A 22,770-nucleotide genomic window follows, 5' to 3' on the forward strand; every position below is an offset into this window, starting at 1 on the left:
CTATGAACAGTTCAACATTTTCCTTGTAACTCAATCCATCTTGTGTCTCTGGATGTCAGGATGTACATACAAACTGGGGGGTTAGGCAAAAAAGATAAAGACAGAGCAAGAATCTTAAATTTACATCCCCAGAGACCACAACCGTCGTCTTCTTGTTCTCTCCTTAACGATGCGCTGTCTCATGGAAGGCTTCCGTGCTGAGAGCTGGAATGCCTCATCTTCCTCCTGTGTTATGATAAAAGCTACAGACACAGGATCCGCAGACAGCGAACTTGCCAGAAAACACAGGTGTACCATCTGGGGAAATGTGACTCTCACGCAGGAAAATAACTTTCAAAGTATTCACCCTCCAACCCAATGCTTTATCAGATCTTTTTTGCTATTGAGCAAGTCGTTAGTGAGTTATTACCCCTCCTGTGACTTTCTATGGCACAGCTAGGTTTGAAACGTGTTCCTCTCCTAATATGACAGGTCAAAATGTATCACCCCCTCCAGGTGGATCTCATACTTCACTGTCAATTTTTAGTTTGGTGCTCAAGAATGATTTTTGAAATTAGCACTTTGTCATTTTATTTCCAGTGTTTCACCCAGTACCCGGAGATGAGATTGTTTTTCATTTCAAAATTAATATGTACCTTCTAGAAAAAGTTATTTTGTGGCTACAGCTCAGATTCTGTATTCAGAGGAGAAACATACAAGCACGGCTGGCTTTGGAACCACTGAATCCGGGAAAACACTTTTCAGAATGATTCGCTACTATTGTGCTCCCAATCCAAAGGGGGCTAGTTTTACCTGTACCCCCTGGCTTCTATTCTTCTAGCGGATAAATGAGAACTCTCCATTTACTGTCATAGGAACCATAAGGTTCAGATAATATTGCAGTGGTTTGGGTCTGACACACCCGAGAGAGAGACAGTTGGGGTTAAAATCCCAGCCTCATTCTGCCACTTATGTGGGTGCCCTGGGGTGGGCAACTTAACTTCAGTTTTTCATCCATAGGGTAGCAAAATGGTTGTGATGAGATTACAAGAGTTAATAATTCTGAAGTGCTTGGACAGATGTGTGGCATATGCTAACACTGGATAAATGTTGCTCTTATTATTGACATAGCTTTTTTAAAGTTAATTTATTTTGAGAGAGGCATAGAGAGAGAGGGAAAATAGCAAGCAGGTTCTGCCCTATCAGCACACAGCCCATCACGAGGCTCGATGTGATGAATCGTGAGATCAGGACCTGAGCCGAAATCAAGAGTTGGACGTTTAACCAACTGAGCTGCCCAGGCCCGCCCTATTATTAACACAGCTTTTAAAATTGCTTCTAATTAGTAATACCATGCTTTAATTTGCCACAGTAATAGGTTTCTGGTTAAATAAACTCAATCGAATTTGATAAGTAAGATTCTTCCAGCAACCAATGATTCTAACTCCCTAAGACAGCAAAACTATGAATAAGCACATGGCATTTATCCTGTTAGTATCTGTAAGTAGAGAGAAGACTAGAACCTCTCCTATGTTACTGGCCTTCTTGTCTGGATTTCCAGAATAAAGAACTCTAGAATTTTTCATTTCTCTGTGCTTAAACAACTTTTATTATTATTATTATTATTATTATTATTATTATTATTATTTTAATGTTTATTTTTGAGAGAGAGAGAGAAATAGACAGACAGACAGAGGGCGAGCATGAGAGGGGCAGAGAGAAAGGGAGACAAAGAATCTGAAGCAGACTCCAGGCTCTGAGCTGTCAGCACAGAGCCCAACGCAGGGCCAGAACTCATGAACTGTGAGATCACGACCTGACCCGAAGACGAATGTTTAACTGACTGAGCCACCCAGGCGCCCCCTTAAGCAACTTCTAAGAGACACCTTTCAAAATCACCGTGAACTATCCATCCAGGCAAGGGAAATGGAGTGGTAGTGCTAAGAGTGGACAAGCCAGGGATGCCTATGTCTCTTAATCTCAGGGTTGTAAGGTCAAGCCCCATGTGGGTGTAAAGATTACTCAAAATCTTTGGGAAAAAAAAAATGGACAAGCCATAGGCCTTGGGACAAGAGGCATGCTGGCCAGAACAGAACCCTGCTGGCCAACCTGTGCAGGGAGGCATGTACATCACCGGAGTATATTACAAAGCCATTTAATTTGAAAGCAAAGGCTAAATTGTGCTTGGAGAGCAGGGGCTCCTGTTCAGATGGCCCAGCAGGCCGCAGAAGCACTGAAAACCCCAGCCTCCCTACCTGCCATTAACACCACACTCAACAATGGAGTGGTTCCTGTCGCCCCCGAACAAAGCTGTATGGCACGTTTTAGGGTGTTTTGGAGACACCAAGACAACGTTTACTGGCATCAGGGACCAAAACCAGATGGAAATTCCATAGTTAATCAGAACGCAGAAGTGTAGCAAACCTGGGTGGCTTACCACGTGGACGCTCTTTCCAATGCCAAGGCCAAAGGAGGTCACTTAGAAATGAACAGTCCAAGGAAACACCATGATTGGAGGGTTGGCTTCTCCGCCTATTGGAAGCCACCTATTGACTTTGCTGAATCACCTGCCATGTCTTGCCCGGAAGTCATAAAGGCAGATTGGTCATCACGTGCTTTAGGACTTAGTTTGGAAAAACACGGAAGCACAGGTGATACTATCCAGAAGCAGAAGGTTTGGAGGGAGGATCTGCCCAGCAGGGTGGATGGTAATGGTCTATGCTTCTACATGCTTCTAAATCTAATGGGATTACCAAAAAATTTCCCTTCTCTGAATGACGTAGCTCATCTGCTCGCTGCTCAATTAAAAGAAAAAGGGCAGGGGCGCCTGGGTGGCTCAGTTGGTTTCTGCTCAGGTCATGATCTCATAGTTTGTGAGATCGAGTCCCGAGTTGGGCTCTGTGCTGTGAGCAGAGCCTGCTTGAGATTCTGTGTTTCCCTCTCTCTCTCTCTGCCCATCCCCCGCTGGCTCGCTCACTCACACACACTCTCTCTCAACATAAGTATACTTTAAAAGTATATTAAAAGAAATAAAAATAAATAAATGATAAAAACCCATAACGGCAGCCCCCCATCAGGAGCACGTCTTTATCTTATTCTGAAGCCACAGCTACATGGTCCTGCTCCGGCCCTCACTGTGTGCTTCTCCCATGCCCAGGCCAGACTGGAGCCAGCAGCAGGATGCTAAGTGACCAGTCGCCAGGGCCAGCACTGCGGGAGGCAGCCACGCACAACAGAATGCATCTGACTGGAAATCAGAGGCCGAGAGATATTGCTTTTGCTAATAAAGACAGTGATGTCACTCACTGGTATTCCCAGGCTGTGTTTGATGCTCACCGCACAATGAGGCTGTCAGGGTAGGTACTGGGGACATTTCCTCAAGGAGCAAAATTAAGATTCACGTCAATTAGGGAAAATGCCTCAGGTTACACAACTATTATCCAGAAGAGTGAGACGCCTATCCACCCTCTTTTAAAAGGAGAGTTTGGTTTGGGCCGTTTCTCAGCCTCGCTGCTATGAACACTACAATAATTCTGTGTTGTGGGCACTGTCCTGTGCATTACAGGACACGGTATCGCCAGGCTCTGCCTCCTAGATGCCAGGAGCACCAGCCCTCCACTTGTGACAATCAAAAACGTCTCCCGACATCACCAAATGTTCCCTGCGGGGCCAAAGTGGTGCTGGTTGAAAACCGCTGGGTTAGAGTGCTTTGGATTAAGGTGCCTAGAAATAACACTTGGAACGCTGAAGGATCACTCTTCCTAGAGATCAGTGTGGTTGCTATCCGTGAGAAATGCTGCTCAACGCACAGAAAAAGAGGTCTCCGCTAAGCTACAGAGGGTAGCGCACCCAGAGGACAAAGCAAGTATCTTGTTTTATGGAGCGATGGCTTTCTAGAATCTGAAGGAAAAAAAGAACAGTCAGGGCATGGAACACATATCAGCCCCCACTGCCACGTTAAAACATCACTGATTCAATTCTCGAGTAGGTGAAATATTCACACGGTTCAAAATTAAACATATATACAGGTTTATACAGACAAGTTTTCCCTAACTCAAGACTCCCACCACCTGGTTCTCCCCGGAGACAGCCAAGGTTACCAGGGCCTGTGTATGTTCCCAGAGATATTTTATAAAAGAGTTCGTATTTCAATAAATGCTTCCTCTTTGATCAAAGTCTCTCGGAGTCATTACCTTGCTTAGTCATGACCTTAGGTTTAAAAAGTTATAAAAGCCATCTTTCCTTATAATGTGGTAAAGGGCTAGCATTATTCCCTCTTACCTCATCACTGCCTACCTCCACTGATAGGGAAACCGGGAGAGACACTGCAATTAAATGACAACTAAGGCCTTAAAAAAAAAAAAAGAACAGAACAAAACAAAACTGAAAGAACTAGGGTTCTTGGGTCAAGAACACTGGGTCCTAGTCTGCCGTTCTGGGTGACGGTCATGGTGAAAATCAGGTGGACGGTTTTACGCTTGGGTTGTTGGTGTCGAAGGTAGGCAACCTCTACGCCCAGGGCAGCCTCCAATAGGCATCAGAACCCGGATCTTGGGGAAGGGGGGAGGGGGGATGCTATTGTGGGGAAGCCCAGGATGGAAGGAGAAGTAAAAGAGAGAGGGGCAAGAGGTGTGGAATGACGTTGGGAGGAGCCTCGAGAGAGGAAGCAATGCAAATGGCGGCAGTAACAATTGCCTGCGTCAGTCCAAGCCCAGGTGACTTGGAAACACTGATCGATTCCCAGGAACAAGTCACAGAACTGGGACGTTACGTGGCCAGAGATCTTAATCTCTGGGAGATTAAATCTCAGGGAGATCCTGACAAAGAACTGCTAGGTGACCTGGATGCACTCTGACATCTCTTTGTTTTGGACGGGTGGGGGAGGGGTGGGCAATTTCTACCATGTATAAAATACCGAGAAAACTCTTATCTCCCGCATCAGTATTTCACTTGAGTTTAAAACAATCTTGGGGCGCCTGGGTGGCGCAGTCGGTTAAGCGTCCGACTTCAGCCAAGTCACGATCTCGCGGTCCGTGAGTTCGAGCCCCGCGTCGGGCTCTGGGCAGATGGCTCAGAGCCTGGAGCCTGTTTCCGAATCTGTGTCTCCCTCTCTCTCTGCCCCTCGCCCGTTCATGCTCTGTCTCTCTCTGTCACAAAAATAAATAAAGGTTGAAAAAAAAAAAGTTAAAAAAATAAAATAAAATAAAACAATTTCAAGTGAACGGATGTCCTGCCTTCTGCTTCCTTCTAAGTTTCTTACCTTATTAAAAAAAAAAAATCTCTTCCTCACATTACTATCAGTAGTAGAAAATTTCTAGTCGTTACTCTGAAACCTTTCAGGTCAGCCTTAGTTGAGATTTGTCGTCATTCGTCTCCAAACCACGTCATGGTACCTCACTGTCTGCGACTCAGCTGTCCAACATGGTAGCCGTTGGCCACAAGCACTTATTTAAATTGGAATTTAGGGGCGCCTGGGTGGCGCAGTCGGTTAAGCGTCCGGCTTCAGCCAGGTCACGATCTCGCGGTCGGCGAGTTCGAGCCCGCATCAGGCTCTGGGCTGATGGCTCAGAGCCTGGAGCCTGTTTCCAATTCTGTGTCTCCCTCTCTCTCTGCCCCTCCCCCATTCATGCTCTGTCTCTCTCTGTCCCAAAAATAAATAAACGTTGAAAAAAAAATTAAAAAAAAAATAAATTGGAATTTAACTAAAATTAAAAATTCATCCCTGTGGGAGGGAGGGGAGGGTGGGTGATGGGTATTGAGGAGGGCACCTTTTGGGATGAGCACTGGGTGTTGTATGGAAACCAATTTGACAATAAATTTCATATATTAAAAAAATTAAAAAAAAAGAAAAAAAAATTCATCCCTCGGACAAACTGGACACAAATTCAAATCCTCAGCACCCAGATGCAGCCTGTCGCTACTGTATTAGTGCAGATTACAGGGCGTTCCCATCACTGCAGAAAGTTCTAGTGCACAGTGCTGGCCTAGAACACAAAATCCAAACTCAAACTAGCTTTCAAGGTTACCTGTCATTTACAGCCAGTCCTTACCCCCTAAATCGCCTGCGCTTTCCCTAAACACTGACACGGCTTTGTCCAGGGCGGGCTATTCGATCCCTCCCACAAATCACGTTCAGCCCTGATTCTGTGCCTGTGCTCATCAGATTCCCCCCATCAGTGAAACAAACGAGTAGGTAAATCAATTCACAGTCACCTAAGGAGTGGCATTTTTCCATCGTGACAGAAAGCAATGAGGCATCTACAAAATTTTTATCCCAGCAAAATGCACTGCTAATGAACAAGTTGAAGGAAAGGACTTTTCTCTAGAAGACTGTAATGAGCTTTGGCCTCACCAGTATTTGCTAGAAGATTATGTGAAAGGCCACTTGCCTTGGCACTTAATACCAATTTGGGTCATTACTTAATTTTTCCATGTGCATCTATGTCTTTTTTTCCCCTTTAATAAACTATATGGTGGGTGTCTAAGTGGCTCAGTTGGTTGGGCTCAGGGCACAGTCTCGCGGTTTATGAGTTTGAGGTGGGGCTCAGAGGCTGGAGCCTGCTTCTGATTCTGCGGCTCCCTCCCCTCAGCTCCTCTGCTGCTCACACTCTGTCTCTCTCTCAAAATAAATAAAGATTTAAAAAAATAAAAAAAAAATACAGAAGACACGTGTCTCCTCTTTACCACTTCCCCCCCTGGTTAGTTCACTCCCCTGTTACCTGCTTAGCTGCCGTAGGCTTTTGTGTTTACAATTCTTTTGGAAGACACTTCCATAAATGAACTGAGAAGGGAAATACTACACTCTGTAAAAAAAGCCAGGCAGCCTTTAATGCTTGTCTTATGGGCCACAAGTTCGTGTTAAGCAGGGAAAGTCAAAATTCTTGTTGCAGCCTTTAGCTGAAGATATTCGCCTCACCCACTGATTTTAGCTATTCTTCTTGGGTTGTCAAGAACTGACAATGGATCAGGGAAATGGTCACCAGAACGAACAGAAGAGCAGCCAGCTTAACTAGTCATGTGCAAATACTCAAGACTCGAGACTATAACATTGTTCCATGGACACCAAGGGTTCCCTAAAAACATGTGGAAATCCCATTCCTCATGATGCTGAGTGCTACTGACAGCTGCCCAGTAAATCTGGGGCTTGATACAGGAAGCCTAAGCCTCCTTGATGACTCTAACCCACAGTGATTTCTCCTCCTTTGAACACTTTATTATTAACTACTGGGTTCTAAAGGAGAGAACTCCCGTCTTGTCCCTCCCACTCAACTGTAAGATCCTTGTAAACTCCTTTGATATCCTTCCCATGCCTCATACAGGTCAGGGGGTTCTTAACCTGGACTGTCTTTAGTCAGAGGCCAAAACCCAACGAATTATCAAAACTCCGTATTAAAAAGGTGCATACCTCATGGGCAGGCCCGCAGGACTGGGAAAGAACTCTTTCAAGCATTTGTAAAAGGGCCAATACTTAATGAAATGCATGGTGGCCTTGATGACATTCGTGTGGTCTGTTAGTTACCTATTCAAGCTGTTTTGTCATTTGCACATTTGCCAAGCACGAATTCCATGTCTTCATTAAGGTCATGTGCAAAAAAGTATTAAGCTGCCCAGGGTCAACGCGTGCACAGGCTGGGAGACACCAAAGAACAGGAAACAAAACTGCCATCCGTTGGGAACATTAGTCCAACCAGGTACAAGCCCAGTCACCATGACGTTCACTCCATTCTTCTCCGGCTGGTCTGGAAGGATGCCACCAGAATATTCCTGGTGCCCTCAAATCAAGATTCATTCAACTTGAGAGTTCTTTCTTGTCTGTGACTAATTTAATGACCCTCTCAGAATAAGAAATGTAGTCAACTTGGCATAAACTATATCTTCATGAACCTCTGCAGGTTTGTACGAGACACGTGTTTCCTCTCTAACTGTACAGAAACCCTATGTTGACTAATCCGTGCTCCAATTATGCCGAGGAGCCGTCTCACATCTGGTTTCCAGAAGGTGCTTTTTCCTCACTTTTGAAAAGAGGGATGGTATCTTCTCGTCTCCTGCCCTGTCCCGCTTTTTCAGAGCTCACACCCAGGGGTTTCCCTACGTGAGCCTGAAGCTCTTTCATTTGGGGGAACGGTCCATCTGGGCCTAGAGACAAACACATTTCCAATAGCTAAGGAGACCCCAGCCACCTCTGGGAACACTGTGATTAACACCTCCAGTGTGACGGTGTCTTTGCTCCATGGAGAAGACTTCAATGGAGTAGTTCAGCCGAGCCGTCCCCTGCTAGCGAAGCGATACTTTCTCTGAGTAGTCCCTCTTCCTCCTGTGCACGTCAACACCCTATTTACTGAGGACTGAAGACTCAGGAGCTATGCTTTTCGGTGTTTTTCTCAGAGAAGCTAAACACCTCTCCCTCCACTGCTCATCTTCGTCTGAAAATCAGAGACCATTCGAAGCATCCGGTTGCCGCCACGCACAAGAAAAAAAAACAAACTCTGTCCTGTTAATAATCCTCCAGGATTAAATAATCTTCTCTTATTTACTGGAATTCTTTGCGATCTTAATATCTGACTTTCGGTTCTTAAGACCTTACCAATGCTGCTGAGTCAAATATGCTATCAGAGACGTCACTGCCTCTGGCCAGATTCGCATGTTTGAGATGACATAACATGACACTTCTTAGTTCCGGAAACTTCACCCTACTCTGCCCCCACCACGTCATCACTTTGGACAGAAACTCCCTGCTTATATTTCTAGGTTTGGCTGAGTAGGCAAGTCAGAAGCTGTACCAGGAAAAGGGGCATATTCTCCCACAAGAAAATGGAACAGGAAATATATCCTGTTAATTCCATGACGCGAATATGCAGCTGGATCAGGTGGTTCCTGTACTTTATGGCAAAACTTCTTGCTAGCTATCCACGAAAGAGTAAAAAGCAAAAGGAAAAGTTACGATATAACAGACCTTGCATATACAAACCTCCTACTCGCAAGACAGAAGGAGGACAAGGACTTTTAAAGGTAAAATGTGCAGTCGATTTAAAATCAGGAGCAGTGGTGCCTGGGAACATATACTCCCCAGTAATATGTTTGAACATTAGCTTCCTCGCCAGCAGCCAAGAATTTATCAAAGTCAAAGAAGGCAAGGTAAGATACACTGGAACGTCTGGAAGGGGATTTTTGTGAAATGGGCTTAAGGCACAGAATCTGAGAGGCTTACAAAGGGATGGGACGAAAGTTCATACTACAATTTTTTTTTTTTTAAATACAAAGGTAGAAAGTGTGTAAAATTTTGGTGGGAAGCAGCAAGTCAATTAAAAGATGCATATACTGGGGGCACCTGGGTGGCTCAGTTGGTGAAGCGTGTGACTTCGGCTCAAGGTCATAATCTTGCATTTTGTGAGTTTCAGCCCCGCATCGGGCTGTTGCTGTCAGCACAGAGCCTGCTTTAGATCCTCTGTCCCCTTCTCTCTGCCCCTCCCCCTGATCACCTTCTCTCTCTCTCTCTCTCAAAAATAAACAAACATCTAAAAAAATTATTTTATTTTATTTTATTTAAAAAAATTTTTTTTTTCAACGTTTATTTATTTTGGGACAGAGAGAGACAGAGCATGAACGGGGGAGGGGCAGAGAGAGGGAGACACAGAATCGGAAACAGGCTCCAGGCGCTGAGCCATCAGCCCAGAGCCTGACGCGGGGCTCGAACTCCCGGACCGCGAGATCGTGACCTGGCTGAAGTCGGACGCTTAACCGACTGCGCCACCCAGGCGCCCCTAAAAAAATTATTTTAAAAAAGATTCACATACTGGACACAGAACACTACACACACATAAGGGCCTTCTTCTTAAGAGTTACAAGAGTCTTCAAATAACCACCTTCTGTCAATGATCTATATAGCATAGTAACTGTCAATGACGTACAACATGGAAAACCCACCCCTCCCCAAAGACGTCCACGTCTCATGGCGATCTGTGAATACGTCATATGGCAAGGAGGTGTTAAGGTTGCAAAAGAAATTAAGGTTGCTGATCAGCTGACTTGAAAATAAAGGGATTAGGGGCGCCTGGGTGGCTCGGTCAGTTGAGCATTCAACTTTTGGTTTTAGCTCAGGTCATGTTCCCAGGGTCAGGGGATCGAGCCCTGCATTGGGTTCTGCACGGACTGTGGAACCTGCTTGGGATATTCTCTCTCTCTCTCTCTCTCTCTCTCTCTCTCAAAAAACTAGTAATAATTAAAAAAGGGATTATTCTGAATTATCTAGGAGGGCTCAGCGTAATCACAAGCGTTCTTTGAAGTGTCAGAGTGATACAGACTGAGAGAGACTCAGCTGGTCTTTGCCATCTTTGAGGTTGGAAGGGAATCATGATAACGGGCAACACAGGCAACTTGGAGAAGCTGGAAAGACAAGGGAACAACAGACTGTCCCCTAGAAACTCCCGAAAGGAACGCAGCCTACAGCCACCTGGATCCTGGCCCAGGGAGACCCATGTTGGCCTTGTGACCTGTAGTCCTACAAGACAATACCTCTGTGTCGTTTGAACCACTGAATCCGTGAGGGCAACAGGAAACTAAGGCTGTAATTTACACACAACTGCTTTAGAGGGAAACAAGGCCTCGGATATATGCAACTTTCCAGGCAACGACCGCGTTCCTCTTTCTGAACCGAAGAAAGAAAACAAAACAGTCACTCACCTTTTTGTAAGTTTTTTCTTCGTTCTGTTTTCCAGATGCTGCATCTCCATTTTCAGCAGCAGACGACATCTACAGGAGAAAAACGTACCCGGGTCAACTTACCACTCGGCTCTGAAACACCATATGCTAATAATACTGTTACCTGGAGAATCTGCTTCGGTTAATTACATCTGTGTTGTTATCACTCTGATCTCCAAGAAAGGAAGAGATTTCTCAGAATACTAACAAAACAAAACAAAACAAAAAAAAGGAAAAGAAAAAAGAAAAAAATCTGTGTTCCCCAGTCTTTACAAAATAAATCTTTACCGCTAAACCATTTTGGTAGAATACTTGCTCCCATATGCTCTAAGAAAGATGGTGTAGAAGTCCAAGCCCAAATCATACGCACAAGTTTCTTTCTATAAAGTCTTAAAAAAAAAAAAGCTTCCTCTGATTATAGATGCTTCCTCTAAAAGTATCTGGAAAGTACCAAAAAATATAAATCAGGACAAAAAAAGTACTCAATTCTACTGCCCTTGGGCAACTCCACTCTTCACATTTGGGCTTCTATGTTATCGCCTTTGGTTCCACGTAGTTTTATGCTTAGAATGTTAGGATACCACTTTCACCCAGCAGTTTTCAAAGGCATTTAGGTAATATGCGTTTTCCCGTTTGATTATAAACATCTCATTGTAGGAATAATCATTGTCTCTGGCTGCAGGGCACGCCAGTGTGTGAACACAACTGCATGTTAGTCCTTCACCTTCGACAACGCTAACGTTAAAGGACAGGTGAGGCGCTCCAAGGGTTTTACGCCTACAAATAATACAACAAGAATTATTTTGTGCTTCTATTTTTGTCCAATTTCAGTGTTTTCTTAGATTCCTAGAATATCAAGGTCATTGGAAGAATAGTAACTTTCTTTCCCAGCATATGCCCATTCACACTATCTTCGGTGAGTGGGTGCGTGTTTCATTACATGCTTTCAGTGACTATTACCATTTTAATTATCTTTGCTAATTTCAGAGGTGAAAGAAAGCATCTCTTGATATTAATGTGCACTTCTGAAAATTATTAGTAAATGTTAAGATGGTTTGCATACCTGGTTTTTTTTGCCTTTTTTTACCTCCCTGTATTTCTTTTGAGTTTTCTAATTTTTAAAAATGTTTATCTTTGAGACAGAGAGAGAGAGACAGAGACAGAGAGAGACAGAGCACAAGCAGGGGAGGGACAGAGAGAGAGAGACACACACACACAGAATCTAAAGCAGGCTCCAGGCTCTGAGCTGTCAGTTCAGAGCCTGATGAGGGGCTCGAACTCACGAACCACGAGATCATGACCTGAGCCAAAGTCAGATACTTAACCAACTGAACCACCCAGGAGCCGCTCATCTTTTGAGTTTTCTATTACTGTGTCTGCTTATGTACTGGGTTCTTAGTGTTTTAGTTATTGATTTTTACCCATTATGGTTATTATTACTAGTGTTTTTCTTATTGATTTTTATGTATCAAGGTTATTCATCTGTATCCAAGCACGTTATTAATATTTTCTATGCTGCTGTCTTTCATATTATAATTATGACACAGAGAAGTTTTCTATTTTTCATGCACAACACTATTGACTCCCTATGTGACTTCTTTCAATGCTTTTAGAGAAAATATTTTTGTCTCACTGGAATATGTAAGATGTTTAAACATGCGTCCTTTTCACTTTGTAAGGCTAAGATTTTTGCATCTTACCTTTTAATTCACCTTAATTTTTATAGCCAGTTACTTATCTGGCAAACGAGAAGAACTACTTAATCCAGAACCGTGACATTTAAGGGTCTTTTCTTAGGATACACCAAGGAGGGGTAACACTTCTGACTTTCTTGTAACCCTTTGAAGCACATGTTATTTTATTTTTTTAAGAAGAAAAAGTTTTAATTAAAGTATAATGGACACAATGTTATATTAGGTTTGGGGGTACCACACACTGATGTGACAAGTCTGGATGCTCTGCTCTGCTCACAAGGGCAGCTACCCTCAGTCTCCCTATAACACTATCAAAAGTCCATTAACCAAATTCCTTATGTTGTATTTTTCATCCCTGTCACTGACTCATTCTGGAAGCCTGTATATCTCCCTCCCTGTCCCCATTTTTACCTGTCCCCCTCATCCCTTCCCATCTGGCAACGATCAGTCTCTTCTCTAGATTCAAGGGTCTGCTTCTGCATTTGCTTGCTTATTCGTCTGTTCTTTAGACCCCCCCGTATTGGTGAAATCATTTGGTATTTGACTTTCTCTGACTTATTTCACTTAGCATTACACTCTCTGGGTCCATCCATATGGTCGCAAATGGCAAGATCTCATCCTGTGTTATGGCTGAGTAGCAGTTCAGTGTGTGTGTGTGTGTGTGTGTGTGTGTGTGTGTGTGTGTGTACCACATCTACCTTACCCATTCATCTACTGATGGACAATTAGGTTGTTGAAGCAGATTTTAAATCTTGGGCTTTTAATTTTTTTTAACGTTTATTTTTGAGAGAGAGAGAGAGAGAGAGAGGGAGGGAGGGAGAGAGAGGAGAGAGAGAGGGAGACACAGAATTGGAAGCAGGCTCCAGCACAGAGCCTGACGCGGGGCTCAAATTCACAAACCATGGGATCATGACCTGAGCTGAAGTCGGAGGCCTAACTAAGCCACCCAGGCACCCATAAATCTTGGGCTTTTAATAAATATGGTGTGGATTAAACCTAAGAATTTGCTAGCCATTTCTCTGCATTGGGACTAAAAGACTCCTACATGCTTGAAAGGACTAAAAAAACATCCAAGGAAATTAAAGAATGGATCATGGCAAACTAACCTCACCAGACCTATGACTGCCCACCCATCAAAGCACTCTCGTAGACAAATTTGTATTTCCATTTGTGTCCATATAACTAACTGGATTATAACCTATCAACTATAATATGGACAGGTGTTTCACATGCTAGTGCTTTCCATACTATATCTGCTTAATACAATTAAAAAATAATTGATTTTCAATGCACCCAGGTGGCTCAGTCAATTAAGTGTTTGACTCTTGGTTTAGGCTCAGGTCATGATTTTACAGTTCATGAGATGGAGCCCCACAATGGGATTCTCTCTCTCTCCCTCTCTCTCTCACCCCCTCCCCTCCCCCAACTCAAAATAAACATTTTAAAAAAAATAATTGATTTTTTAGTCTCTTCATAATATTTTGGTGAGGCTTGAATAATTATAAGTGGAATTATAATACCTGAAAGGTCTCAGGCTCATTGAAAAAAAAAGGCAAACCAAAGGCTAGGTCATGCCCCTGGAAAAGCTCAAATTACGCAATTACTTTATACGAATATATAGGTATTTAACTAATATTGGATCCTTGCGTAGGCAAACATTTTTATACACATAAAAGCTACACAATAAAAAAGTTTAGTTGATTTGACCGCTCAAATTTCTCGACTTAATATCAAAATAGATCATGAACATATTAAAAGGCAAGCAACAAGGTGGAAATGCTGGCAATGAATGTGACAACAGTTAGTAATTCTAAAACAAGAAAAGCTTATTTAAACTGTGCAGAGCCTGTCACCTATTCAAGGACTTCGTTCCTACGATTCTCCCCTTCCTCTCGGCGGCTTCAATTTTTCACTCTATTTCTACCCCATCAGCGCTCTGCCATTTCTTCCACCTTAACAAAATAAAAGCCTTTTCTGGATTCCACTTCCTCCTTGCGGCAAAACTCCTTGAAAAAGATGTTTCTACTCTCAACCCCTGATTCCTTTTCACGTATTCTCTCCTTACTGCACCTCAATCAGGGGTTTGCTCTCCCCACTATACTGTGAACGTCTTCATCAAAATCACCAAGGACCTCCATGTTGCCAAATCCAATGGCTAACTCTAAGTCCCCATTCTGCCTGACCTATCAGTCTCCTTAGATGGTTCTCCTTTCTTTCTCTGTAACCTCTTAATATTGGAGTATCCAGGACTGACTCTTTCTTTAAAATTGTTTTTATATGTTTTTATTCATTTTTGAGATAGAGAGACAGAGTGCAAGTGGAGGAGGGGCAGACAGAGAAGGAGACACAGAATATGAAACAGGCTCCAGGCTCCAAGCTGTCCGCACAGAGCCCGCTGTGGGACTTGAACTCACAAACCTGATCATGACCTGAGCCAAAGTCAGACGCTTAACCGACCGAGCCACCCAGGCACCCCCAGGACTGACTCCTTGGTTCTCTTCTCTATCCATACTTTCTTGAGAGTCTCCAAATACCATCTGGAGCTCTCTTCTGGGCTCCAGAGTTGCATATCCAGTAGTCTTCTTGACGTCTCCATGTGGATATCTACCAGAAACATCCAAATTTGCAAATCTAAAACCATAATCCTGATATTCCCTCCCTTCCTTCCCTTGGACCTTTGCCATCTCAGTTAATGGCATCTCCAACCTCTTGCTGTTCGGGCCCCAAATCTTAGAGTCCTCCTCCTCTTACACCATAGTCAACCTGCCAGCAAAGCCTCTGAAAGACATCCAGAATCTAGTCACCTGTCACCACTCCTGCTCTGTGTTCGTGAGCAGAGCCACCATCGTCTCGAGCATGTGTTAGCCCCTCTCGGTCTCTCAACAGGGCTTGCTAGGGCCACCCACACCCATCTGCAATCTACTCTCAGCCACAGTCATCTGTCTTTAAACCTAATCATACCAAGTCCCTTTTCTCTTAAGACCCTACAGTGGTGTCCCATTTCATCCAGGGTAAAAGCCAAAGTCCTTGCAATGGTGGATGTGGTCCTGTACGACCTACCCACCCTCTTCCCATTCCTCCTCTGACCTGAGCACCTCTGAACTTCCCCTCCATTCCCCTGCTTCACGTACTCTGCTTTTTTTCAAACACCAGAATGCTGCTACACTAAAGCTTTCTGCTTGAGTTATTCCCACTGCCTGAGCAGTCTTCCACAGGTACCTGCTCATCTTCTTCAGGTCTTTGTTCAAATGTCAACTTCTATCTGATGCTTAGCTTGATGATCCTATTTTAAACTATATCCTATTTGGTACCTGCCTGCCCTAATACCCCATACTCCTGATTCCCCTTAACTCTCCTTAATTTCTTTTTTCTTTTCTTTTCCTTTCTTTCTTTTCTTTTCTTTTCTTTTCTTTCTTTCTTTCTTTCTTTCTCTCTCTCTCTCTCTCTCTCTCTCTTTCCTTTCCTTCTTTTGTTCTTTTATTTCCTTCCTTCCTTTCCTTTCCTTCTTTTATTTTCTTCCTTTCTTCCTTCCTCTTTCTTTCTTCCTTCCTTTCCTTCTTTTATTTACTTCCTCTTTCTTTCTTCCTTTCCTTCTCTCTCCATTCCTTCCTCTCTCCCTCCCTTTCTTTCTTTTTTGCCCATAGCACTCACCAGTATCCAACATACAATAGAGTTTCCTTATTTATTACAGTGGACTTTTGTTGCAGTCTGTCTCCTCCTGAAGAATTTAAACTCCACAGAGGCAGGGACTTTAGTCTGTTTTGTTCAACGATGTACCTCTAACACTTAAACTGTACCCGGCATACAGTAAGTGCTTCGTAAATATTTATAGAATGAATGAATGAATAAATTGCTAAGAAAGATAATAACACACCATTAGATCAATGCAGGCAGCATCTGATTCCATCTCCTTGGGTGTTTTATACATGGGAAGAGAGCTGATCCCCTGAAGGAAGGTGATCAAGACATAACTGAGGGGTCCAACACCAAGAATCACAATGTACGCAGGATTCTTTGGAAGGTGCCAGCGGTGTGGTAACATTAGATATAGTTGGCATGGAATAAATGGCCATGTCATTAACTCAACACAACCTCCTTCATCAATGAAAAAGACTTTTGGACTGTACATACTTCAAAAGACATAATCTCCACGTGCATTTTAAGCCCTTTTTAAGATGTAAAACACTACTGAATATGCCACGTTTTCATTTTCCTGACATAACCAGACTACTCCCAAAACTCTGCAAACTAATTGGAATTAAGTTTCATAATATATGGGGAAGGTTCCTTGATTTTTTTAAATCAAATGTATAAGTGTTCATGATCTTTCAGTCATTTTAAAAACTAAACATACTTTTTAAATTTAAAAATAATGTCTGGGGTTCAAATTTAAAAATAATGTTTGTGGGGCACCCGCATGGCTCAGTCGGTTACGTATCTGACTTCAGCTGAGGTCATGATCTCACACCTCATGAGTTCAAGCCCCACATCGGGCTCTGTGCCGATAGCTCGGAGCCTGGAGCCCATTTCGGGTTCTGTGTCTCCCTCTGTCTCTGTCCCTCCCCGGCTCCTTCTCTCTCTCTCTCTCTTTCTCTCTCTCTCAAAAAATAAATAAACATGAAAAGAAAATTTCACATAATGTTTTTTTCCCTATGAAAAGTAACACAGGTATTTTATTTGAATAAGAAAAAGAAAAGTAAAACTATCACCTTTAATCCTATTACCTGTGAATATTCACTTATTTTACCAGTGGATCTTTTTCAAACGTGTGTTTATTTTTTAACAAAACTGGGGTCATACATTACATACAACTTTGTACTTGGGCCCTTTTCGCTTTATATAAACATTGTCTGCATCACTAAATATTAATTGGAAAAAGGTCTAACATCTGAATAACTATCATAAAAATGTATCATAGTTCAATATTTATTAACAGACATTCAGGATGCTTTCTTTTTGTTGTGAGTAAAACTGCCTTCTGTGTTCTTAGAATTTCCAACGGCAAGTCCATCAGAGCCGCTAAAGATTCACAGAACGATGTTTACTGGGTAAAATATATCTAACTTTGCATCTCTCGCAGCAGCAAGGGTCATCATTTAAAATCAAATAAAACACTTGGCCAATTCTGGGCAAAAATATCATCTAATTTTGCCTGTATATGTTTCAAAGCAAGACAGACAACTCTGTCATGTTTACTTGGTTGTTTGAACTCCTTTGGTGGATCATCTGTCTGAAGCTCTAGCCCATTTCTCACTAGGGTATGTGCATGTCTCCCATTTATTACACGCTAATGACAGTAAGGGCATGGTTTTCTTTACCCGTCAACGGTATAACAGAATCAACAGAATGAAGAGTTCCCTAAAGGATGCCATTGAGTCATTAAACCTCTAAGACTTGGCAGCTCTGAAAACCGAGAAACTTCCAAGAGCAACAATGAAGGGTCTTTGGAAAACCCACCATAGGGAGGGGTTGACTAACGGGCTTGAATGCAGGACAGATGATGAAATGATCCTTTGTATTATGTCGTAGGTCACCCCTGAATGGACAGCAGAAAAGAGGAGAAGAGAAATAGGTAAACTTCCAGTTTTAAAAAGCAATTTCTCTAAGACATTACAAAATAGGCAATAATGATAAAAGGATGCCATGAAATGTTGCCTGTACTCTACGACTTTTCTTAGGGCGATGTTGAACAAAGGTCACGCGGACCTCTTCACTGGGACATCTGTGCAGGGGAGGCAAATGAGACGCTTGGGAATGTTCTGGTAAACTGCAAATGGGCAATGAAATGGACAGAGTGGTAATTACCATTTGTTCCTAGACCTGCTATGCTCCTGAACCAGTTAAAGCGCATCATTCATAACTATGGGAGCCAAGATGAGTATGTTTTAGAGAGATTATGTACAATTCTATATATTTCTATATATGCCTGGAAGAAGGAAGAAAGAAATTCACAGAAGCACTGGTGATTATCTGTGGACGATGGGATTATGAATGCTTCGGGTTTCCATTTTTATATTTTTTCTACATTCTCCAAGGATTATGCAACGAGCACTCCACACTTAACAGTAAGGAAAACATTAATGCTCTTCAAACCCTGAACCACAGGCAGCAATCAATAGCACGAACCATATATCCCAGGTTCTGTTCTGCCCCCTGAGGCATGCTGACATTCACCAAACTTCGTTTCTCTTTGCTTGTCATTTGTTTTAAATTTGATAATGTCAAAGTTAAAGGTCATGAACTAGGGTAGGATTTTGAATATTTGTAAATAAGTATAAAATAAAAGAGGTAAGAGCTCCAGACTGAGTCCGTTGGAATTCACTAAAAATGCAGATGGTAGGGGCGCCTGGGTGGCTCAGTCGGTTAAGCATCCGACTTCGGCTCGGGTCGTGATCTTGCAGTTTGTTGAGTTCGAGCCCCGCGTCGGGCTCTGTGCTGATGGCTCAGAGCCTGGAGCCTGCTTCAGATTCTGTGTCTCTCTCTGTCTCGGCCCCTCCCCTGCTCGTACTACATTGCAGCTCACATGACAGGGTTAGTGTCTAACGTACTAGGAAACTCTACAAATTGATTACGAAGGAAAAGACAAACCACACAGGATCAAAATAAGTGAACGGTGTGAACTGAAAATCTAGATCACTGGTAAACCTGTGAAAGGGATAAGCCTGCTGAGTGGTAAGAGAACACGAATTATAATAACTGAGATGCTACTACCTGCCCACCAACTTGGGAAACATTTTAAAGATGGCGAACGTCCAATGCTGACAAGGATGTCAATAATCAAGGACTCTTCCTGCGCCATTCGACTGACGGCTTCAACCTTTTTATAGACAGGAATGTAGCAACGGTCCTTCAAAAAGAACCATTAATGCACTGACCAAGTTCGGCCCAACTTCTAAGATTCTGTCTCAGAGAAATGAAAGTTCTAGAACGTTAAAGATGTTTCAGTAAGGGTGTTTATTCCTGGCTGGCTTACGATAATATAGTTATAGTTCTATCATATTCTCCTGTAATTTTTTTGTTTTATTTGTTTGCCTTACATTTTCCACAACAATGCTGACTAGTGTATAATCTATGTGTAATAGTGTCCTGGTGAAATATCCTCTTTACTTTGAAAACGATCCTTTCTTACTTAATAATTTTAGTTTTGAGTTCCATTGTGGTTCATGTACACTTCCGTTTTCCTTTTGCTTGCATACACTTGGCATATCTTTGTCCACTGAACTTTTTTAGCTGTCATTTTGTTTTACCTGTGTTCCTTAAAACTAGCCTAAAACTGGAACTTTGTTTTGTTTTTGCTAATTTAAGAGTCTGTCATTTGAAAGGGGATTTTAACAAATTCACATCTATTGCGATAGGATTGTATCTGGCTTGCTTCCAATATATTTATTTACTATTAACTACATTTATTGTTGCCGCATTTATTTTTATTCATTTCCTCTTTGCTGGATTAATCCAACTTGCAATTCCACTTTCTTCTTCCTAGTAATGACAACAGTTCATGCCATGTATATTTGGTTAGTTATCATTCTATTTTCAAATCATCAAGAAAATCTACGTTTTCCTATCCACTCCGTCAGGGTCTGCCCCTGTCAAGAGCCACCTCAGCGAGGCGATGGCCTCGCTGGGGCTGCCCACATCCTGTGACCGAATGGTGGGGCAGCTCCTGGCCAAGTCGGGCCCGCTTCATGGGTCCTGCAGGGGAGCCGGGCTTCTCCCTCTGCTCACCCCACCTCTTCCTTTCACAGGCTGTATTAGTCTCCACATGTGTGCCTTCACATGGTAGGAATTTCTTCTCTCGTGGTTCTGGAAGCTGCAAGTCCCAAATCATGGCGTCAGCTGGGCCATGCTCCCCCCGAGGCTCTGGGTAAAATCCTTCCCTTCCTCTTCCTGCTTCTGCTGGTGGCCACTGACCCTTGGTGTTCCCTGGCTTGTGGCTGCATCGATCCTGTCATACAGCATTCTCCCCACGTGTCTGTCTTCACGTGGCATCTTCCTCTTCTGGAAAGGACGTCAGCCATATTGGATTAGGGCTCACCCTCCTGACCTCATTTTCCTTGATGACATGAGTAAAGGCTCTATTTCCAAATAAGGTCACATTCACAGGTACCAGGGTTTAGAACTTGTGTATATATATATATATATATATATATATATATATATATATATTTTTTTTTTTTTTTTTTTTTTTTTTTTTTTTTTTTGCAGGATACAGTTCAACTCCTAACACAGGTGTGGACCTCTAATAAATATCTTGCATGCAAAAACTCTGTTTCCTTGCCTGCTTTCAGAGAATCCAACCCATGACATCTCCTCTCTCTTCCTCGTCCACAGGAGGTATTAAGACATTTTTTTAAAAACTTCATTTTTGAGAGATACCGAGTGTGAACAGGGGTGGGGGGCAGAGAGAGAGCGAGACCCAGAATCTGAAGCAGGCTCCAGGCTCTGAGCTGTCAGCACAGAGCCTGACGAGGGGCTCGAACTCACGGACCGTGAGATCATGACCTGGGCCGAAGTCGGACGCTTAACAGACTGAACCACCCAGGTGCCCCTGGAACATTTCTTAAGTAATTTTCTCACAAGTGGCACATGGATGGTCTGCTTTGAGTCACTCCATGTCTAAACATGTCTTTCTTTTGGCCTCATATATGACTAGATCTCTTGGCTGGTGACAGGATTCTTAGCTCAGTCCTTTGTTCCTTCAACTCTCTATAAATATGGTATTGCTGTGTTCTTGCTTTCTGGATTATAAGTAAGGAGTTTCATGCTAGACTGATGCCCCTGTCGTGGTAACTGACTGGTTTTCTCTGTCTAGAAACCTATGAGAGTTTTTTTTCTCTCTTTTTAATTGAAGTATAATTATACATACAGTGTTTGTTATATGAGTTTTGGTGTTCAATATAATGAGTCAATGACTTATCTATTTCATGGATCCCCCTACCCACCTTCCCTCTGGCAACCATCAGTTTGTTTTCTTTGTAAGTCTTTTTTTTCTTTTTTTTTGGTCTATCTTTTTTCTTTGTTCATTTGTTTGGCCACTTAAATTCCACATACAATGGAACCATATGGCATTTATCTTTCTCTGATGGATTTTACTTAGTATTATACCCTCTAGGTCCATCCATGTTATTGCAGATGGCAAGATCTCACTCTTTTTTATAGCTGATATAGCCAATACTCCATGGTCTACATATACCACTTTTTTATCCACTCATCTATTGACGAACATGTGTTGATTTCATATCTTGCCTATCGTAAATAATGCTGCAGTAAGCACGGTGTGGCATCTATTTTTCAAAGTGCTTTTGTTTTCTTTGGATAAATAGCCAGTAGTGGGATTACTCAACCACACAGTAGTTCTACTTTTAATTTTTTGAAGAACCTCCATACTGTTTTCCACAGTGGCTGCACCAGATTGCATTCCTATCAACAATGCATGAGGGTTCCTTTTTTCTCCACATCCTCACTGACACTTGTTATTTCTGGTCTTTTTGATGTTAGCCATTCTGACAGGTGTGAGGTGATACCTCAGTGACGTTTTGATTTGCATTTCCCTGATGATGAGTGATGTTGAGCATCTTTTCATGTGTCTGTTGGCCATCTGGATGTCTTCTCTGGAGAAATGTCTATTCAAGTGCTCTGCTCCTTTTTAAATTGGATTATTTGGGTTTTTGCGTTGTTGAGTTGTGTAAGTTCTTTATATATTTGGATATTAACCCTTCACAGGACACACCATTTGCAAGTATCTTCTCCTATACGTAGGTTACTCTTTTGTTTCGCTAACAGTTTCCTTTGCTCTGCAAAAGTTTTTTAATTTGGTGTAGTCCCACTTGTTTGATTTCTCTTTTGTTTCCCTTGCCTCAGGAAACATATCTAGAAAAACGTTTCTATGGCTGACATCCAAGAAACTACTGCTTGTATTTTCTTCTAGGCATTTTATGGTTTTAGGTCTCACATTTAGGTCTTTAATTCATTTTGAGTTTATTTTTGTATAGGGTGTAATAAAGTGGTCGAGTTCCTTCCTTCCTCTTTTTCCTCTTCCTTTTTTTTTTTTGCATGTAGCTGTCCAGTTCTCCCAGCACCATTTGTTGAAGAGACTGTCTTTGTCCCATTGTATAGTCTAGCCTCTTTTGTTGTAGATTAATTCATAGTTTAAGTGAAGGTTTATTTGTGGATTCTCTATTCCATTGATCTGTATGTCTATTTTTGTGCCAGTACCATATTATTTTGATTATTACAGCTTGGTAGTGTATCTCGAAATCTGAGAGTATAACACCTCCAGCTTTGTTCTCCTTTCTGAAGACCACTTTGGCTATTCGGGGGTCTTGTGTGGTTCCACACAAATTTTAGGATTTGTTCTAGTTCTGTGAAAAAGTTGTTGGTATTTTGATGGGGATTGCAT

General features: G+C 42.5%; 1 protein-coding gene across 4 annotated transcripts in view; it reads right to left on the reverse strand.

Annotated features, from left to right (window-relative positions):
- PIP5K1B (phosphatidylinositol-4-phosphate 5-kinase type 1 beta) overlaps window positions 1-22,770 on the reverse strand; it is a 314,990-nt gene that overhangs the window by 178,577 nt on the left and 113,643 nt on the right. For all 4 annotated transcript variants that reach the window (XM_047829493.1, XM_047829491.1, XM_047829492.1 and 1 more), the window contains one exon: window positions 10,660-10,728. In XM_047829493.1, coding sequence (XP_047685449.1) covers window positions 10,660-10,728 — 69 coding nt within the window. Of the gene's footprint in view, window positions 1-10,659; window positions 10,729-22,770 lie in introns of those variants that run through there.

The sequence above is a fragment of the Prionailurus viverrinus genome, chromosome D4 (genome assembly GCF_022837055.1).
Source record: "Prionailurus viverrinus isolate Anna chromosome D4, UM_Priviv_1.0, whole genome shotgun sequence".
NCBI classification, from domain to species: Eukaryota; Metazoa; Chordata; class Mammalia; order Carnivora; family Felidae; genus Prionailurus; species Prionailurus viverrinus.